The sequence below is a fragment of the Convolutriloba macropyga genome, chromosome 3 (assembly GCF_964194025.1).
Source record: "Convolutriloba macropyga chromosome 3, txConMacr16.3, whole genome shotgun sequence".
NCBI lineage: Eukaryota > Metazoa > Xenacoelomorpha > Acoela > Convolutidae > Convolutriloba > Convolutriloba macropyga.
The window spans coordinates 79,839,056-79,860,082 of record NC_134470.1 but is presented as its reverse complement, the minus strand read 5'-3'; the positions used below and the strand labels follow the sequence as shown (position 1 = coordinate 79,860,082).

General features: G+C 36.7%; 2 protein-coding genes across 2 annotated transcripts in view; both read right to left on the bottom strand.

Moving 5' to 3' along the window:
- The window catches only part of LOC142336504 (protein SSUH2 homolog), a 611,495-nt gene that overhangs the window by 229,671 nt on the left and 360,797 nt on the right, over positions 1 to 21,027 (bottom strand). The gene's annotated exons all lie outside the window — the stretch shown is intronic.
- The window catches only part of LOC142336755 (uncharacterized), a 63,195-nt gene continuing 54,509 nt past the window's right edge, over positions 12,342 to 21,027 (bottom strand). Inside the window, exon 11 of the mRNA XM_075385666.1 lies at positions 12,342 to 12,792. Coding sequence (XP_075241781.1) covers positions 12,415 to 12,792 — 378 coding nt within the window. The 3' untranslated portion in view covers positions 12,342 to 12,414. The remainder of the gene's footprint in view (positions 12,793 to 21,027) is intronic.

Sequence of the window (21,027 nt, the reverse complement as noted above, 5' to 3'; positions counted from 1 at the left end):
TTATTTGCATGTGGGTCAATTTGTTTTTGCAGTACTATGGGTTTGGAGGATGATACGTTCGACAATTTAGATAAATCAAAAGTTAAGATGTATAAGACACGCTAAGGTTAAGTTACGGACAATAAATGAGAGCTATATTAATGAATATGGATGTATGATTTCGTATATAGGACTAGGGGGGATAATACAGTTCGTTATGCTAACAGTATTAAAGATTTGGTTAAATTGAACACAATTATTTAGTCTAAAAGTAACATTAATGTGACCGGTCTTGTCCAATTTTGTGCGGGGGATAAGACGTCTTTTTATGATACACAATTATGTACTCACGTGTGCGCTTAAAAACCAACCTACAGTGTCAAAATTTGGGTCTGAGAAGCAAAGAACAGGTGCTCAAAGTTAATAAATCAGTGGACAGTTCTTTTGTGGGGAGAACCCGTCTCTTTTAGTCGGTCGTAATTGAGACGTTCAGAATCTTAGAACATCTCACACAGGTACTGGGATAGCGCGGTATGTGGCCCTACCATGGAACCTGTGTGACCTCTGGGTTTTTGGTTTGGAAAACTAGCCACAAAAAGTCCACCAGGTCCCTAAATGTGTGAGCAACCGACGTTCTTTTTCCTCGTCGCACCAGTTTTTAACTCTGATGTGGTAGGTATTTTATTCGCCTGATCTTAATTACCACACTAGAGCTGAACTTATATTATTGTAGAGACCTTAATTACGTGCTAGAATAAGTCTCACTAAATGCTCACACTGTTCTTAGCTAATTTCCAAATCTATGTGTTATTTGCTAGAAAATAAAATTGACTAGATATAAAGATTAATTAGTAAATAGATAGAAAGTATAGAGCACAATTAGGGGGTAAATCTTACTTGAAAATATTGGTGGGGTATCTAGTCTTAATCAAGAAATTGAATCCATCTTACTGCTGGATGTAAACATTACTCTAACTCTATTTTGCTATAAAATTGGCAGACTTACAATCGCTGCTGTATTTCCCTCTTAGCTGAGGAGTAGATGTTTCGCTCTAGGAGCAGTGAGAGGAAGAGAGAGAGAGAATTTTTTTTGGAAAATCAAGTGTCTTACGTTTGCGCTGGTTGAGTTTGGTCTGATTTCCTTCAGCAGCAAGCTCTAGGCTCGTGCGTGTTTATAAATGAGTCAACACGACTAAAAAATCACAAGACCTATGACTAGCTCCGAATCAATTCCTAGGTCATTCGTGGAGCCGACTATTACTCGTCTTTAGTCATATATTCGTTTCAGACTTGCTGCTGAAGAGCGGCCTGGATAGCTTCAGTATCCTTCACTTAGTACGCGTATTAATAGCGGCAGTGAATCAGCCGGTATGGCCTGCAGCATAGTGTATTAAATAATACACAGCAGTATTTGGCTATGAATAACGTATTCATTCACTCAACGCATTTCACGCAGCATAGCTCTCTCTTAAAATTCCGTCAGTTTAGACTAAGTCTAAAGTGTTCACAAAGTCGACGGTTAAATAATTATACTCTCTGTAGTATCGGTAATTGCGGCGGCAATTATCCAATTAGCAATACTACATTATCGGCTACAATAAGGGCTTGATTTTTTAAAACTTCTTAAGGAAACTATTCTAAAAGTGCCTTCAATCTACCTAGACACTCTTGTTTCAATGAAATGCAAATATCGCTCTTACAAGTGGCGAAAACTTAGATTTTGGGGGTTCAAAGTTTAACGGCTATATAAGGCTGGGGGGCGCTAGCAGAAAAGATCTAAAATCTCTCATTCCCAGATATTTTAATTGCTTAGAGAAAACTCCAAAAAAAAGCCTTCTTAAATTGCGAAATGCAACCCACTGATTTGATAATTTAACTGAAAACTAACATTTTTGCTCATAGTTACCCGCCCCACAAGTTTTGTTGGAAAACCCTTGTTGTTTTGATGTTCAAACGAAAAATAAACAATTTCTATTGGTCCGCGGTCGGCGCAAATTTAAGTTCTCAAGTGACCAAATTATTCGTCAGATGAGAAGGGCAAGCGCAATTTCATTCACAATGTAAATTATAACATAAACGTGTTTGTGTCGTCTGCCTTCGCTGCTCATTGATGTAATAATAATAATAATAATTGTGGTTTCTGCGTAAACGCAGTGGAACAGCATTAGGCCTTCAGTAGCCTGTTTCCAGCTGCCCTTTTTTCTTATTATTCCCCACATTTCAGACTGATTTATTAATGAGCAGCATTGCTCATTTTTTGGTGACTATAGCCACTTTTTTTGCGTCTGAAACTTTCACGTGGTACCATCATTGCAGCCAACATTGATCAGGCTATGGTCAACCTGAAGCTATGGCTAAGTACGAGCTCATCCTCACACAGAAAGCTTCACGGAGGCAGGGGATTAATCTCTATCATTGGCGTGCGAACCACACACCTTACCTCTCGGCTATCACGCCACATGTTTCTGTTATGCCAACTGAAGCTTAAGATTTAAAATGTAGTTTCCTCAAAATTGTCTGATTTCTATAGCGTGTAAATTATGTAACCGATTCAAAGTTACTAACGGGCCCGAGAAATTACATGAAAATCATTTAAAGGATGGAAGGTTTAAGAGAAGTTAAGCTTTCGGTTTGGCTCCAACTCGGGCGCAAACCCTTGCCCCTGGATTAACAGCCATAGTTCTTACCACTTACACTACAGATGCGTATTGCAATTGTCTTTTGCCTTTTCTACATCAGCAAATTTCTTGAAAATGGCGTTTGTGACTCGCTTGTTTTTGCCATGAAGCATGCCTAATAAGCTCAAAAAAGTGCAGATTAGAAGTCTTAATATGGCAGTAGAGCGCGTCTCAAAACGCATGTATTACGCTAGGTTCCGAGGAGCACTCAAAAAGGCAAAATTGGAGCGCTGCTAAAAATTGCGCTCAAGCACCACTCACATTTTATAAAAGCTATAAAGAACAAAAAAAATAACAAAAAAGATAACCAATAAATAGATAGAAAGAACGCAAGCTAAACAGGAGGATAAAAAACAGCCATAGGTCTTATCCGTTACGCTACTGATGTCTATGGCTATTGTCCATTGAAAATTGAACATCAGCAAACTTTGGTCACTGGCTTTTTCGGCTCACTTGGTGTGTATTACGCTAGGCAGTACGTTTGAGGACAGTTAAAAAACCCAAAAGGAGCGGTGTTAATCACTGCGCTCAAGAGCTCAAATTTTATATGATAAAATGAAAAAAAATAAAGAGGTTTAACAAAAAGAATAGCAGAGAAAGAAACACAGACAGACAGGAGTGAGTGTATTAAAAATTAATCATTTTTGCCACAAGAAAATGGTAGCCATTCAGTGCAACGTCTCAGGGCGAGAACCAATTGCCACTCGCTTTACAGCCATACGTCTTAACTCTTACGGTGAGAAGCGTATTGCTTTCCAACTGCCCTTTCTACATCGGCAAATTTTCGGTCAAAGATTTTTTGGCGTGCTTGTTTAACATTTGATGCATACTTAATGAGCAGATTAGGAGCTTAAATATGGCAGGAAAGCTCGTCTCAAAACGTGTGTGTATATTACACAAGGCCGCATGTTTAAGGTCCGTTAAAAAACTAAGAGCGCTGCTAGTCATTGCGCTCAAGTTCGACTTAAAATTTATAGAGAGGAAAAAATAAGAGATAAACGCTGAAGAGCAAGACAGACAGACAGAGAGGAGGGTATTCAAAATATTTACCCATTCCGGACCAAAAAAATTAAAGCAATTTTGACAACAACTCGGTCCCGCAACTATGACCCCACTAAGCAGCCATCCTTTACGGTACCGCTACGCATTGCTATTGTCTACTGCACTTTGTACATCAGCAAATTATTGTACATCAGCAAACAATAGCCTTTTTGGCGTGCCTGTTTTTGCTATGAGGCATGGTTAAAGAGCGCAAAATATTAAAATTCCGTCAGTTTAGACTAAGTCTAAAGTGTTCACAAAGTCGACGGTTAAATAATTAAACTCTCTGTAGAAATCGGTAATTGCGGCGGCAATTATCCAATTAGCAATACTACATTATCCGCTACAATAAGGGCTTGATTTTTTAAAACTTCTTAAGGAAACTATTTTAAAAGTGCCTTCAATCTACCTAGACACTCTTGTTTCAATGAAATGCAAATATCGCTCTTACAAGTGGCGAAAACTTAGATTTTGGGGGGTGCAAAATTTAACGGCTATATAAGGCTGGGGGGCGCTAGCAGAAAAGATCTAAAATCTCTCATTCCCAGATATTTTAATTGCTTAGAGAAAACTCCAAAAAAAAGCCTTCTTAAATTGCGAAATGCAACCCACTGATTTGATAATTTAACTGAAAACTAACATTTTTGCTCATAGTTACCCGCCCCACAAGTTTTGTTGGAAAACCCTTGTTGTTTTGATGTTCAAACGAAAAATAAACAATTTCTATTGGTCCGCGGTCGGCGCAAATTTAAGTTCTCAAGTGACCAAATTATTCGTCAGATGAGAAGGGCAAGCGCAATTTCATTCACAATGTAAATTATAACATAAACGTGTTTGTGTCGTCTGCCTTCGCTGCTCATTGATGTAATAATAATAATAATAATTGTGGTTTCTGCGTAATCGCAGTGGAACAGCATTAGGCCTTCAGTAGCCTGTTTCCAGCTGCCCTTTTTTCTTATTATTCCCCACATTTCAGACTGATTTATTAATGAGCAGCATTGCTCATTTTTTGGTGACTAAAGCCACTTTTTTTGCGTCTGAAACTTTCACGTGGTACCATCATTGCAGCCAACATTGATCAGGCTATGGTCAACCTGAAGCTATGGCTAAGTACGAGCTCATCCTCACACAGACAGCTTCACGGAGGCAGGGGATTAATCTCTCAATCATTGGCGTGTGAACCACACACCTTACCTCTCGGCTATCACGCCACATGTTTCTGTTATGCCAATTAAAGCTTAAGATTTAAAATGTAGTTTCCTCAAAATTGTCTGATTTCTATAGCGTGTAAAATATGTAACCGATTCAAAGTTACTAACGGGCCCGAGACATTACATGAAAATCATTTAAAGGATGGAAGGTTTAAGAGAAGTTAAGCTTTCGTTTTGGCTCCAACTCGGGCGCAAACCCTTGCCCCTGGATTAACAGCCATAGTTCTTACCACTTACACTACAGATGCGTATTGCAATTGTCTTTTGCCTTTTCTACATCAGCAAATTTCTTGACAATGGCGTTTGTGACTCGCTTGTTTTTGCCATGAAGCATGCCTAATAAGCTCAAAAAAGTGCAGATTAGAAGTCTTAATATGGCAGTAGAGCGCGTCTCAAAACGCATGTATTACGCTAGGTTCCGAGGAGCACTCAAAAAGGAAAAATTGGAGCGCTGCTAAAAATTGCGCTCAAGCACCACTCACATTTTATAAAAGCTATAAAGAACAAAAAAAATAACAAAAAAGATAACCAATAAATAGATAGAAAGAAGGCAAGCTAAACAGGAGGATAAAAAACAGCCATAGGTCTTATCCGTTACGCTACTGATGTCTATGGCTATTGTCCATTAAAAATTGAACATCAGCAAACTTTGGTCACTTGCTTTTTCGGCTCACTTGGTGTGTATTACGCTAGGCAGTACGTTTGAGGACAGTTAAAAAACCCAATAGGAGCGGTGTTAATCACTGAGCTCAAATTTTATATGATAAAATGAAAAAAAAAATAAAGAGGGTTAACAAAAAGAATAGCAGAGAAAGAAACACAGACAGACAGGAGTGAGTGTATTAAAAATTAATCATTTTTGCCACAAGAAAATGGTAGCCATTCAGTGCAACGTCTCAGGGCGAGAACCAATTGCCACTCGCTTTACAGCCATACGTCTTAACTCTTACGGTGAGAAGCGTATTGCTTTCCAACTGCCCTTTCTACATCGGCAAATTTTCGGTCAAAGGTTTTTTGGCGTGCTTGTTTAACATTTGATGCATACTTAATGAGCAGATTAGGAGCTTAAATATGGCAGGAAAGCTCGTCTCAAAACGTGTGTGTATATTACACAAGGCCGCATGTTTAAGGTCCGTTAAAAAACTAAGAGCGCTGCTAGTCATTGCGCTCAAGTTCGACTTAAAATTTATAGAGAGGAAAAATAAGAGATAAACGCTGAAGAGCAAGACAGACAGACAGAGAGGAGGGTATTCAAAATATTTACCCATTCCGGACCAAACAAAATAAAGCAAATTTGAAAACAACTCGGTCCCGCAACTATGACCCCACTAAGCAGCCATCCTTTACGGTACCGCTACGCATTGCTATTGTCTACTGCACTTTGTACATCAGCAAATTATTGTACATCAGCAAACAATAGCCTTTTTGGCGTGCCTGTTTTCGCTATGAGGCATGGTTAAAGAGCGCAAAATATGTGCAGACGTGGCGCGCGACTCAAAACCCATGTATAACGCAAGGCTTCATCTCTATGCGGCGAAATGATGAGAACTTTAGTCGTTGCCCTCAAGTTCCACTTCCACCTACAATTAAAAGAAAAAAAGAACGAAAAAAAATATAACAAAAAAGAGATAAGAAACAATCAAAAAGGAAAAAAGAACAGAAAGATTGTAATGGATACAGTAGCCAATTTCAGTAACAACTCGGCCGCGAAACTGTGACCCTCGCTTAACAACCATAGGTTTAATCCCTCACGCTACTGATGCGTATTGCATTCGTCTATTGCCCTTTCAACATCAGCCTTATGTTCCTCAATGGCTTTATTTGCTCGCTTAAACTTGATCGCTTTATTTTAAACGCATGTATTACGCTAGGTTCCATGTTTAAGGAGCGCACAAAACGGCAAAATTGGAGCGCTGCTAAAAAATTGCGTTCACGCGCAACTCACATTTTATAAAAGCTACAAAGAACAAAAAAATTAACAAAAAAGATAAACATTAAATAGATAGAAAGAAGGCAAGCTAAACAGGAGGATAAAAAACAGCCATAGGTCTTATCCGTTACGCTACTGATGCCTATGGCTACTGTACATTGAAAATTGAACATCAGCAAACTTTGGTCACTGGCTTTTTCGGCTCGCTTGGTGTGTATTACGCTAGGCAGTACGTTTGAGGACAGTTAAAAAACGCAATAGGAGAGAATAGCAGAGAAAGAAAGACAGACAGACAGAAGTGAGTGCATTAAAAATTAATCATCTTTGCCACAAGAAAATGGTAGCCATTCACTGCAACGTCTCAGGGCGAGAACCAATTGCCACTCGCTTAACAGCCATACGTCTTAACTCTTACGGTGAGAAGCGTATTGCTTTCCAACTGCCCTTTCTACATCGGCAAATTTTCGGTCAAAGATTTTTTGGCGTGCTTGTTTAACATTTGATGCATACTTAATGAGCAGATTAGGAGCTTAAATATGGCAGGAAAGCTCGTCTCAAAACGTGTGTGTATATTACACAAGGCCGCATGTTTAAGGTCCGTTAAAAACTAAGAGCGCTGCTAGTCATTGCGCTCAAGTGCGACTTAAAATTTTTATAGAGGAAAAACAAAAGAGATAAACGCTGAAGAGCAAGACAGACAGACAGAGAGGATGGTATTCAAAACATTTACCCATTCCGGACCGAGAAAATTAAAGCAATTTTGACACCAACTCGGCCCCGCAACTATGACCCCACTAAGCAGCCATCCTTTACGGTACCGCTACACATTGCTATTGTCTACTCCACTTTGTACATCAGCAAATCATTGTACATCAGCAAACAATAGCCTTTTTGGCGTGCCTGTTTTTGCTATGAGGCAAATATGTCGCAAAATATGTGCAGACGTGGCGCGCGACTCAAAACCCATGTATAACGCAAGACTTCATCTCTATCCAGCGAAATGATGTTAACTTTAGTCGTTGCCCTCAAGTTCCACTTCCACCTACAATTAAAAGAAAAAAAAACGAAAAAAATATAACAAAAAAGAGATAAGAAACAATCAAAAAGGAAAAAAGAACAGAAAGATTGTATTGGATACAGTAGCCAATTTCGGTAACAACTCGGCCGCGAAACTGTGACCCTCGCTTAACAGCTATCGGCCTTATGTTCGTCAATGGCTTTATTTGCTCGCTTGTTTTGGTTATACGACATGCATAATGAGTGCAAAACATACCGATCAGGACCCTAAAAATGACTGTATAGCGCGACTCAAAATGCATGTTTTATAATAGGCTGCATCTTAAGATAGCAGCGCTGTTAACCACTGTGCTCAAATGATACTGATATTTCACATAATAGAAGAATATTAATCAAAACGACAAACAGCTCAATACTTAGTTTGATGGCAGTTTTTTGGATAAGGGTGAAAGAACCGAAAATCAGCAGCTATAATAAAACATAACCAGGGCTTAACCAAAAGAAAACTTGGAGAGACGCAGCTAATTTCTTTTTCCAATTCAGTCTGTTTGTAGCTATTGGATATGCTGTTTTGACCTACCAGTTCTTCCGAGAAAGAGAAACAAACAATGGAAGACTTAACGACAAAGAAAGAAAGAAAGAAAGAAAGAAAGATTGAAAGAAAAAGAAACGAAACAGAGAGAAGAAAGAAATACAGAAGAGAAAGAGACAGAAAGAAACAGATGCAGAGAGAGAGAGAGAGGACAAAACGAAGGAAAGTGTAAAAAATGATTGCTCACAAACTTGTTCGAGCAACAATAAAATAGAAAAACATGCATCGGTTTATACAAAAACCCCCGTTCAAAAATTGAAATAAAAAACAAAAGAAGACTGAGAGACAAGAAAAAAGAGTTGCTACAAAGAGAAAACAATTGCTATTATTAATCCCCCAAACACACACACTCACATGCGGGAACGTAAACCGATTAAACTCACAAGAACTGCTCGCAAAAGCTAGGCAGGATGGCCTAGATTCGAAATTTTATGGCTACAAAAGTGAAAGTACCCGACACGGGTTTGAACCCACGACCCTCTGATTATCAGTCCTCCATCTTATCAACTGCGCTGTAACCGCTACAAAACACCTTTTCTCACAATCACTTTTACGTTATCAATAAAGAAATTTCAGACTGAGAGCAATTGAGATCCAGCAAAAATAAAAAAGTAAAGCGTAGAAAAATTACTTGCAAGCAAATACTGTTCTACAGAAGCGCAGAATCTGTAAAGCTAAAATTTTGCAAAAGAACATAGACACGTTTACAATGAATGATGCAAACTTCGTTTGAGAGCAATTCAAAAACACGTATACACAGAACAGTAAATCCTCACTGTGGACGAGCATACTTTCAAGCCCTCAGAGCCTCGTGGTAGCTGCACCTGACTAGCAGTCTTTTGTTCCGGGTTCGGTTCTCACCCATTTGCTTTGAGACTTTTAGGTCAATATCCTCTCTTTCGATATGTTTGCTTAACCATGCCGCTCATTGCGGCTCTTAAACATGCGCACTGAAAGGCCCCTTAACCATGCTATAATTTTGTCGCATTTTAGAGCTCACGCGTTTAATATACAGGATGCACAGTAAAGATATTGCAAAAACTATCGGAAGCCCCTTCAAATTTATCAACAAAATTTTACTCGCGAAAAAAGTCCGCAGCAATTTTATTAGTTCATCCCCTCCAAATGGCGCATTAACTTCGATTTAGAAAGAAAACAGAAAATTAAAAGAAACAGTCGAAGAGCCGAACTTCAAGTTTTCTAAGCTCCTCTTTAAAAACTACATAAAATATACCCCATAGCACTCTCTTGAGTTATTAGAGCAGCATACTACTCGAACTACAAGTCACCACCTGAGTTAGACTGGCTTCTAAATCAATCATCAATTTGACAAACACTCAATCAAGTCCTGCAAAGTAAACAAATTTAGCTAAAATTCCAACAAAAATTTAAACATAGCTGGCATATTGCCAGAAAATAGCCGCAATAGATTCGTATATCGGCGGTCTAAAAAAAACAGCAAAAAAGACAGACCAAAAAATTCGTCTTTTCATTGAAGGCTGATCGGTTATATTTTGATTAAAAACTGTATAAGTTATTGCTGCCTCTATTAGCTGATCTCAAATAACCTTCATTTAGAGTGACACACACCCATTTGACCTTATCTCTTTGAATTAAAGTAAATAAAAGTTAATTTCAAAATGAGGAAGTCATTTTTGAGAGTGAGGTAAGTCAAGTGTGAACAAAAATTTAATCACGCGCATGAACAAAAAAACTCGCTCCACTAAGAGAGAAAAATGACGTCACACATGCAATTCAGTTGAAATTGCATGAACGAATGAACAAAAAGTGGCTGTGACGTCATATGGTCGTAACAAAAATCATGACGATGAAATAAAAAACAGAGCCGGAAGACCTCCGGAAGCGACTCGAAGCGTCAGAACTTCACAAACAAAACCGTAAATGCAGCGGGAGCCATTACCATTTGTATTAAATCATTAACTTATTACCTCCCCATGTCTGATCTAAAATTTGATCACTTAAACCACTGTCACCAGGAGAAAAGAAACGCAGCAAATTTTTATATTATTGAAAACGTTTGGTAACGTTAAAAAAGTCCGAAACCATTAACATAGTCAAAATACTGATAGGCTGAAAAAGCTGATAGGGCTATCAATTGCCCTCAAATAATTAATTCATGATTCTAATCTCAAAGATCGCAAAAGCAAACGGCAGATAATAATCGTAGAAACTAAGTTGACTCTTTTCAAAAAAGAATGCTCAAAGTTAAGAATCAGAAACCACTACAATTACAATTCTAATCACTTCAATTAAGAAAAAAAGAGCATATACTTCTTCCTTGTACATACGCTATACAACCTGATCTCATACTAATTCAGCACTCCAACATAAGCAGCAGAGGAATATTCAAAGGCAAATAATCGTTTAAATTAAAGCCAAGGCCGAAAGAAAGTGGCAGTAACCATTAAAAAGTGGATGTTTTGGAACAATCTTGCTAGCAGATTCTCAGTACTGCCTTATGTTGAATGAAATCAATTGCAAACCAGAGAAATGACGAAAACCTAAGAAAAAGCTGAAATCATTCAATTATTCAACAACTGACAAAATCAATATACCGAAAATAATTGTAGGTGCCAGCCCGAAGCTAGAATGATGACATTCTTGATTTTTGAAAGTTAAAAATCATATTTAAAAAATAGAGAAAAACGAATACATTTCATTATTAAGCATTCGAGACATAGAAAAGATAACGAGCCATCCAATACAAGGATCTATCCTCTTGAAGAGAACTAAAAAAAATGGAAAATAGATAAAATACGAGACATCGGAACATTTTGCAAAAAAAAAAATGGTCAAAAAACTTTTAAGACTGCATTTGTGAAAAAGTTTTAACTATTTTTCAAAAACGTAACGCCAAAAAATGATTGAATTTTTATTGAAACAAAATTAAAGTCCATCATGTTGCAAAAAAAGACTATTTCTAGTAATTAAAACCAAAATACAAACAAAAAAATTGAAAAGTCGGAAAAAATCTACCAAAATCGGATTCTCATATGTACAATTTTATAAAACAAAATTACATCGAGGTAGAAAGAGGCGTTGAGCATAGGAATTATCAAAAGGAAGTTGTCATATTAACGAATTTTTGACAAAAAAGAAGGTTAAAAGATCCAAAAATGAAGAAATTAATAGAAAAAAGCCAAAAAATAAATAAATTAAGAATTATGTGCCAATTTGGAACTTGAAACGCATCTTAAGGCGCTGCACAACACTGTGGTATCATTTTTCGAGGTTGACATTTCAATATAGCATCGAATAAAAATTATTTCCACAAAAAATCAAATTACAAGCAAAAAAAACTGGGCGACTTAGACGAAAAAACGGCTAAAAACGGTTATCTATGTGCCATTCAGTCAAAAACTACTTTTCAAAGTCAAAAAGTCATTCACTAAACGCGGCGCATGATCAAAAAACACGGCAATTTTAATCACTTTCACTTTTAGGTCAAAATAGCGTCTGAACGAATAGTACTTCCCGTAAAAAAAACCTTAAGAAAACCAATACTCCTCTTCGAGTCGTAAAAAAAAGAGAAGGCCAATAATAGCCCCAGCTATCGCTGTGCGGCTATTAAAAATATAGCTGGCAGATTGCCGAAAAATAGCCGCAATAGCTTCTTAGATCTGCAGTATCAAAAAGATAGTAAGAAACACAGACCAAAGAAGAATTTTCTTGATTTCATTGAATGCTGAGATGTTATATTTTGATTAATCTGTGACTTAATGCTGCTTCTATTAGCTGCTCTTACAAACACACACTCGCTTGACCTTATTTCCTTGAATAAAAGTTAACAATCAATCAAGTCCTGCAAAGTAAACGAACTCAACTAAAAATTAAAATAAAAATTTGAAAAAAAACTAAGACATGACGTCATTTTTAGCAAATTAATTCAAGCAACAAATCTCATTAGTCAATATTATACATTCAATTTAGGTGCAAATTGGTCAGCTAGAATCGTCTGGCCAATTTTCCTTGATTTCCGGAAGCTCCACTTCTCTGTGATCCAGAAAATAGTGCCGAAGATGTTGATGCGCTTGCGTTGTTCCGCATTGCAGCTGACATTCTGCGACTGAAGACGTTTTGACTTTGCTCATCAGTTGCCCCCGTTGTCCTTTTCGAAGTGCCCACGGGCTGATAACTCTGATCAACTGTATCTTTGTCGTAATCATCGCCATCGTCATCTGATATTATTTGTTCTACAACAGCTGGACGCTTCACTGCCCTGTTAGAGATCCGGCTGCTGGATACAGAGACAGCTTCAACCTCTCTTACGTCATCACTGTCAGGTTCAGGTTTAATTTGCAGCTTGGTTTGTGTTTTGTTTCCCTGTGGTAACCGGAAGAATTAATTGCAATAGCGACACTCAAATGACAGTTCAAAAAATATTTTCTAGCTCAAAAATATTATTGCCGGAAAATGACTGCGATAGTCTAGTAGACCTGTACTGTAGTCTAACGCCAATAAAAAAAATGGAACCCAAGAAATTATTAAAAATTGGTTTTCCTATTATTTGCTGTAATGACTTTAATTGATTAAGACTTTAATTGATTGACTTCGCAATTCACCTCAATTGTTTGCGATCGCAATTCACCTCAATACCTCCAATTGTTGTAAGCAAAAGTTAAATAGAGAGAGGACAAGTCATCTTGATAGTGAAACAAGTCACGAGAAATTATTTACGCAAATAATTGAACAAATTCGCTCCAATTCGTGTGAAGAGTGGCGTGACGCACGTAACTCATCAAAAAATTTCATAATGAAAAAAAGCTGACTTGAAGTGAGCGTGACAAAGAAGGTGACCAGAAAAAGAAAAAAACAACGTAACAGGACAAGTCCTGAACTACAAAAGGAATTTTTCTTTGCTTAACAAAAAACCAGATAAAGAAAAGGCTAAGAATGGATTCGAAAAACCACTCAGAAAAAACAATCATAAACTAAAAAAAAAAACAAAAATTAATTAAACTCAAATTCATTTCCTAGAGAAACTGAATATTGAACAGACTATAAATAGATTTGCAAATTCATTTCGAAAACATGGTTAATAGCAAGCAGTTTCAGTTAAATGATCACACAACTACCCGCAATACAGATTCTAAACTAACGGTTATAAACCATAAGAATGCACTATGACTTAATGACCTGTCTTCATCTATTTTTCCTGTTTCTTTTGATTTTGACCTTTTCACCTTGGTTGTATTCACTATATTGCGTAATTCATTAGGTAAACGGATTTAAATTCCATTCAAAAGAAACGCTGAACAAGGTAAGTCAGAAAACAGACCTCAAAGTCAGGACTTCTGGAAAACGACACATAGCTGGCAGACAGTCAGAAAATAACCGCAAAAGCTTTGTAGATCTGCAGTCTCAAACAAACTTTTTTATTAACTTCAAAGAAGTTATATAGTGATTCAAAATATATATAACTTAATGCTGCTTCTATTAGCTGCTATCAGATAACCTTCAACCAGAGTGACACGCACTCACTTGACCTTACCTCTTTGGATTAAAATTTTAAAAAAATTCATTTCAGAGCGAGGAAGTCATTTTGAGAGTTAGGTAAGTCAAGTTTTGACAAAAAATTAATCACGGAATTAAAAAAATTTCAATTCATTTACTTTAGTAAAAATTACCCTTATCTAAGATTCAAGTGTCTCCTCTTAAATGCAATCCTTGAAAAGTTTTTTTAAACGATTGAACAAGAAATACTATAAAGAAAAGCAAAAAAACCGAAATATGCAGATGACTTCAAAATTGGACAAATATGGGCCAAAATTGTCCTCAATAATTATTTTTCAAATTAATTTTACAGTCCACAACAGTCTTAAAATGAATGACAGTAGCCTGCTTCTTGGTACCACATTTGAGTACTGCGCCATGTCCGATAAGCATAAAGTATTAGCTCAGCCCCAGGAACCCTCAGCTCAATCAAACCCGCGGTGCAATCCACATTAAAGCTTCTGAGAATTGACCCCTCGAGAATAGTTCCAAGAAACGATTGGGCAGGGAAAACTCAAAAACAGACGAAATAGCCAGAAAACTTCAAAATCATTTAATCAGTTTTCTGTAACAAAAACAAAACAAAATGAAAACCAAACATAGCCGGCAAATTGCCGGACAATAGCCACCGTTGACCCACTAGATGCCAAATGGGATTGAAATAGAAAGAGAAAAAATTAAAAGATAGGAATTGGCAGAAATTTTTCAAGTGACAAAGTGTTCTTATTTGGTTTGCAAATTCTGCATATTCCGTTAGATTCTAAAAATTCGCCTAAATCAGCTTCTGTACTGAACACTATTAAGCCTAATACTAATGCCAGCCAGCAATCGCTCTAATGAACTTTGAGAACCTAACGCTCTGCGACTTAATGACCGGGCTTTAAATGTTTATCCCGTTACTTTTGACTTCGCTCTTTAGACTTTGACCGTATTCACTATATTACGTCATTCAATGGGTTAAAGAATTAAAAATCCATTCAGTTGAAACAGTGAGTGAGGTAGGTAAGTCAGAACTCAAACGTGAAATCGTGATTTATGTAAAACGCAAAACGTGATCAAAGGGAAAAGCGAATTAAAACATACCCGGAAGACTTCCGAGAAAGACTCGGACTAGAAAATTCAGCATACGAACTAACATAAAGAGTCCAATAAATGACAGTTTTAATCAATTTGTAAAAATAATAGGCAAATTTATCATGGAAAAGTAATTGGCAACAAAAAGTGAAAGAAATTGAAAAAAAAACTCATTGAGAATTGCGGCTCCAAAAAAATAAAAGCAAAAACCTTTCAACACAGTTAGTTCTCATTCAATAAACGACTGCCATTTGACAGAACAAGTGACAAAATAGTTCATAAAGACAAAACAAAGGAAAGAGAAAGAAAGGTATATCAGTGTACACAGATATACAGTGTATATTTTCGACAAAACATTTGAACAAAATTAACCACAAAATGCTAAATTGCTATTTCCAAAATTTATTGCAATTGAATTTTATTACTGCCTCTGTTCAAGCACTTACCCACCCAACACCTGGTAAAAACTTATTAAACAGCAAAAATGCAAAGAACGAAGAAACGATCCCGAAAAAATTTTCCCGGAGTTTATTATTTATTTCATTGAAAAGTGCCCTCTATGACCTTCAATAGCCCCTTTTAGGAGCAAAACCTATATTATTGCTCCTAATTTAAGATTGAACAAGAAAAACGACAGCGAGAAGTCTTCTAACACTATTAATTCTATCCTTTATCTATTTCAGATGCTGGTTCTGAGCAGATTCCCTCAAACTCAAAACAACTGTTTGCAACTTTATTCTGTTCGTCTAACTCTTCCAACTCCTTCATGCAACTACTTCTTCGATTATTTTAGTAAGTCAATCTAATAAACCAATCACAAGCCTTTTCTACAATCTAAATATTCATTTTACCAATTCATAATTTCAACCAATACAAAAGTGTAATTCATATCAAATCTGGATTAGGAATTTGTATATGACACTGCGCCTCTATAAAAAGAACAACGTGACTCTTTTAAGAGAACAATATAGCAATAGGTCTCTTTAAAAGAACAATGTGCCTCTCAAAAAGAACACTGCGCCTCTAAGTTTTTCATGCAAGCTTAATATTAAATCACTAGCTTAATATTAAATCACTAAGCACCTTGCAGCAACCTCCTGTTTTTAATGTGAGCTATATAAATTCTTCTTTAATGTGTTTTATGTTTTGTTAGGCTGATTTGAGACTATTTGCCAAGTGCTGACAAAATAAGTCAACGTCGTATGATGGTTGAATCACGTGGTTGAGTTCCTCTCGTTGTGGAGCGGTCGGTCCAATGGCTGTATGTCGATTTCCAGGTTGAAGCATTAGTGTTTGCTCTTCATCTTCTGTTACAACAAGTATTTGTTGTGGATGAATTCCGAAAGAGCCCACCACAAATTTTCTCATTTTCGCATATCGTCGACCGTACTTTTGACAAACATAATTTATGATTGAGTGTAATATCATTGAGATATTGAAAGAGATTGTGCCGATAATGACAGACATTTTCCAAGTGTCACTTTGTGTGAAACGGTTCTTTAGGCTGGGTCTAATACTCTGCATGTCCATTAAAATGGGTTGTGCAATTTCATCTAATTTATTTAACGAGGGTCTCTGATGGTCCGGAATTTCTGACATCTGGATCTGTATTTCTTCAATGAACTGTTGTCTCGCGTGAGTAATAGTAGCAAAATGTGGTAAGTTGTCGATTGCCAGAACTTTTGAGAGAAGATGTTTTAAAGGATCAGTCAGTTTAATATCCAGTTTTTGAAGCGATGTGTTATGGCACGAAAACATGTCTGCTCGAATTTCCAAGAAGGTAGTTTCCAGTTTAGTTTCGCATTGGAGTTCAATATTGCAAACTTAGCATCCTGGTAAAGCTGTTCGTTTCAATGGATCATGGTTTATTGTTTGGCTTAAATACATTTTGAAATTCGATGATGCTGATGTTATTAACCATTTCCCATTTCCCAAATTTCTCGCTTTTTCTTTTAATGGTAATTTCACAATTTTGATTTCACACTTTTGCAGAGCAGTTAAATGATTGTTAATAAGTAGTGATCCGAGACATGTATCTTGGGCTGTTTCTAGAGAGAAACCGTTTATGCACACGGAAAAGCTACTCGACCCGACACATCTATTAATTTCATCTTGTGAAAGTAATGCTATTTTTTGAGTAGAAGACACTGCTATAAAATCAGATTCAATGGCATACTGTGATGCGTGTCTGTCTGTTCCGTCATTAGGCATGGGTAAACTGTCGCTGCGGTAACAAATGGAATGGCTAATGTGAATTACATCCCATTGTCAACAATGTCGACATTTCTCAAGATTTTTGTTTCATAGTAAGTTAGAATTTGTGTTATTGGTATAGCCAATGAAAGACGTTCATTCGTGTCTGATTGCCAATGGTTTACATCTCGAAGTATTTCCTCTAAATCTGATCTTGGTAGAAGTGCCATGGGAATCAATTTGTTCACCATAATCATTACTGAATTCAAAAGTGTTAACTGTATATGGCGACACGGTACATTTTTAGTTCATTTAGTAAAGCTGAAAAAGATCCCAGAAGACTTGCCTGTACCTGAAGCATTTGGTCCCTTGCGTAGAACAGTTAAGAGCATGCCATTAATGCTCTTGAATTGTTTTGGATAATATCCACTGCTTTCATCAGTACCATTGTGTGATTTTTCTGCGTTTGAATAATTCGCTTTTGCACTGAGTTTACATCTTCAAGTTGCTCAGCAATTAGGTACATTTTTGAGTTAACTTTGCCTTTAACTTCCACCCACCGGTGGTTGTTCAATTCAATCTGTGATAAAGCCAAGTCGATGTCTTCACGATCTTGACTGGATCCTCCGCAAGCTCCAAAAATGCTACCGAGAGAACATGCTATTCCTGCTCCTGCTGTTACGGCTGTTAATGCGCCTAAAGCAATTAGGCCGGCTCCTCTTTTTGTCCGTTCATTATCAGTTTGTTTAGTTGTTTGCTCTTTTGTTCCAAATGTTCTCTGGATTTCTTTCATCAAGTTCAAAATGTCTAGATGAACTGATTTGAATTCGTTTTCCGTATGATGAAGGAGGTAGTCAAAGTTTAAGCTCGATTCGTTTGTGTTCATATGATCCAGCTGACAACCAAATGAGTAGTCATTCCAAGAGTTTTTCAAAAGTAACGAAAGATTTCTGAATTGATTTTCCAACGAGACATTCAGTCTTGGAAAGGGAACTAGAAATTGAATGTTTATGAATTTTTCAGCAATTAGTAGCTTTTGCTGGTATATAAAATCAATACCCCTCTGTGATTCCATTTTGTTGTCATTATAACAAATGTGCACTATTATTGCGAGAAATATGAGGTATTTCCATGAAATCATTTTGGAAGTCTTTTCTCGAGAAATTGAAGGCTACAGGGCTTACAATTACTTTCAGGTGGCCAGTCTAAAAATATTTTATGCCTGTAGAAATAGACATAATTAAATAATAAGTAGGCAATAATTTTCAGTTTTTCATGGCTTTTGAACATTTTGAGGCAATGTTAGGAAACCTTTTATGACTGCTGCTGGGTGCAATAATACTCCGGAAGCCAAAGAGGCGTTTTTGAAAGACGAAAACTCAGACGATGTTGTTCTGGCAGTCTATTGTCAAGCCAAGTGTTTTTTTCTTAAGGAATGTTTTGTCGGTATTTAATGGACTGTGTAACTAGCAAACTTTGTCTGAGACATCCCGACATGTAGGAGTCATATGATCTCAAGCCACCCTGTTTTTGTTTGAGGAGCTCTATATTTAGTTTCGTGAACATGGGAAGTCTTAACTTTGAACTGAAGTTACAACTATCTTTGCAAAACTTGAACTAAAAAAAATTCTAATATGTAGAAGCACATTTTTTTGTGAGGCACATGAACAAGGTTATTTCAATGTTAAAATTTTTCGAGTGATTTTGATTATTTAGGGGCTCTTATGTCGTGCGCTTGAATTGTGCACTATGCATATTCTGTATAATGGTAATGTATAATTAAAATCCAATATTGGATTAACACGGTAAGAATTTTTTTAGTTTGAGAATGAAGTTTCTGTTATTTTGTGTTCTCTTCGCTTTGAGTTCTGCATGCATCGAAGAAAAGGTATCTGACAATTTTCAAGTTCTGTGCTGCTCTGATATAATGGTATTTATTGAAGAAGGTATTGTGGTAAATGAAATCTTCAATATCGAGTATCCTTGTCCGGAGAACGTCAACGTTGGTGAAAGCATTCATTATATTCTGTTGGTAGCAGTTGCTGTTGGCTGCTGTATCTGTTGTTTGCCCTGCCTTGTTGCTTTTGTAATAATGGCAAAATGTTAATAAATATTGTTTAACTGAAAAAAATAGTAGAATTAATATTTTTTAAATCGATTTTTAATTGATTTTTAACGAATTTTGACGATTTTTAGATAATGGCGCAAACAAGGGCTAAATCTAAGTTAGCTAGCATTCATGAGAGGATAGTAAATTTTAATGCAATATATCGTAATCCAGAAAAGCTGAAAACACTTGGCTGGGAACCCGTTCCTGTAATTGATGTAAAATTGGCAGCAACCTGGATTGATGCTACGAATGTATTAATGTCATCTGGTTATTCGCAGTTCGTACATAACGATTGGGTCGTTAAGCCAATTGCACTATCAAATCATCAGCTGTTTATTTTTGACAGTAATTTTGTAAACACTTTGAGAGAAATTGATAATGAAGTCGATTTTAAAGCCGAATTGGATAATTATTTTTACGTCAAGTCAAAGGTAATACCACGTGGCCGAGAGTCCAGAATTCATGAGAAATTTTATTCCCCCAATGACGAAGTAAACAAATATTCCTGGTGTTACAGTTTATCCGTAGAAGGTTTGGTAAAATTTTCTGTTCCACAAACTCTTAAACAAACAAAAATCGACGGAATAGTTCAGTTTAATAGCTGGCTTACAGATGGCCATATTGAGACGGGCGGCGATGATTCAATATCGGTAACTTTGATGGGCGAAAAACTTTATTTTATCTGTGCTCCTGGAACTCATTCCATTAATTTTGAGAAGTTTATACGAAATGTTGACGATTTTATGTCATTTATTGAAGCTGGTCCAGACAATTCATAAGTTAAATCCAATGTTAATTTTTATATTCCTGAACCAAATATATTACTTTGTCAACCTAGCTTAGCATCTCATGCTGTTTTAACTTCAACAATTGGTATTTCTTTCGTTTGGGGCTGGGAAGCTTGTAATTTAAATGACACAAAAAGAATAGATCGTACACTTCGAAGTTACGCGTCCTGTATTGAGCACGGTGTTTATAAGAACTTGTTGAAGTATGCTGGCTTAGACGGTGCATTGCAAATAAGCAAAGAAATAGACAAATCACGCAATTCTGGGCACAGTGGTCTTTCCGAACATTTATATGCGTTTCAACAATCTGGGCAAAAGTATTCTGAGGGCCAATGTTCAAGTAAATGTGGGCGATAGTCTGGTATTGCCGGTGCCAGTAAAAGATTACAGCGTAGTCTCAGATTTCCCAACAACAAGAGGAAATATCTCGAAGGACGCTCTAATAAAGAAGTTTCTTACTCGAATTCAACAAGTGTAATATTTCTTAATGTTATCTGAAATTTGGTGTTTAGATTTGTGGAAGAAGCGTCTAAGAAAATTTAGCTGGAGGATGTGTGAGTCTACCCAAAGTGTTGACTTGTCCCAGCTATTACAAATGCAATGTATCGAGCAGTGTAATGCTCTGGTTAACTCTAGGAGCATGTGTGTAGCAGTTTCAAAATGGCAAATAACAGAACTTTGTACAATACTGGACTGCAAGTCCAGCATGTGAACTGCTAATGTAGTTAGTAATCCTAATTCCGTTTGTCCGTGTGAAGTGGTACATAATTGAAAGTTATATCAGTATTATGCTAAGGTTGTGCAAAGAAGCGCCTAGGATGTACTTTTTTGATTTTTGACTTTGGCTTTGAATAATTAGCATTTATTGATTAATTAATGTATTAACATTGAGAAATTTGT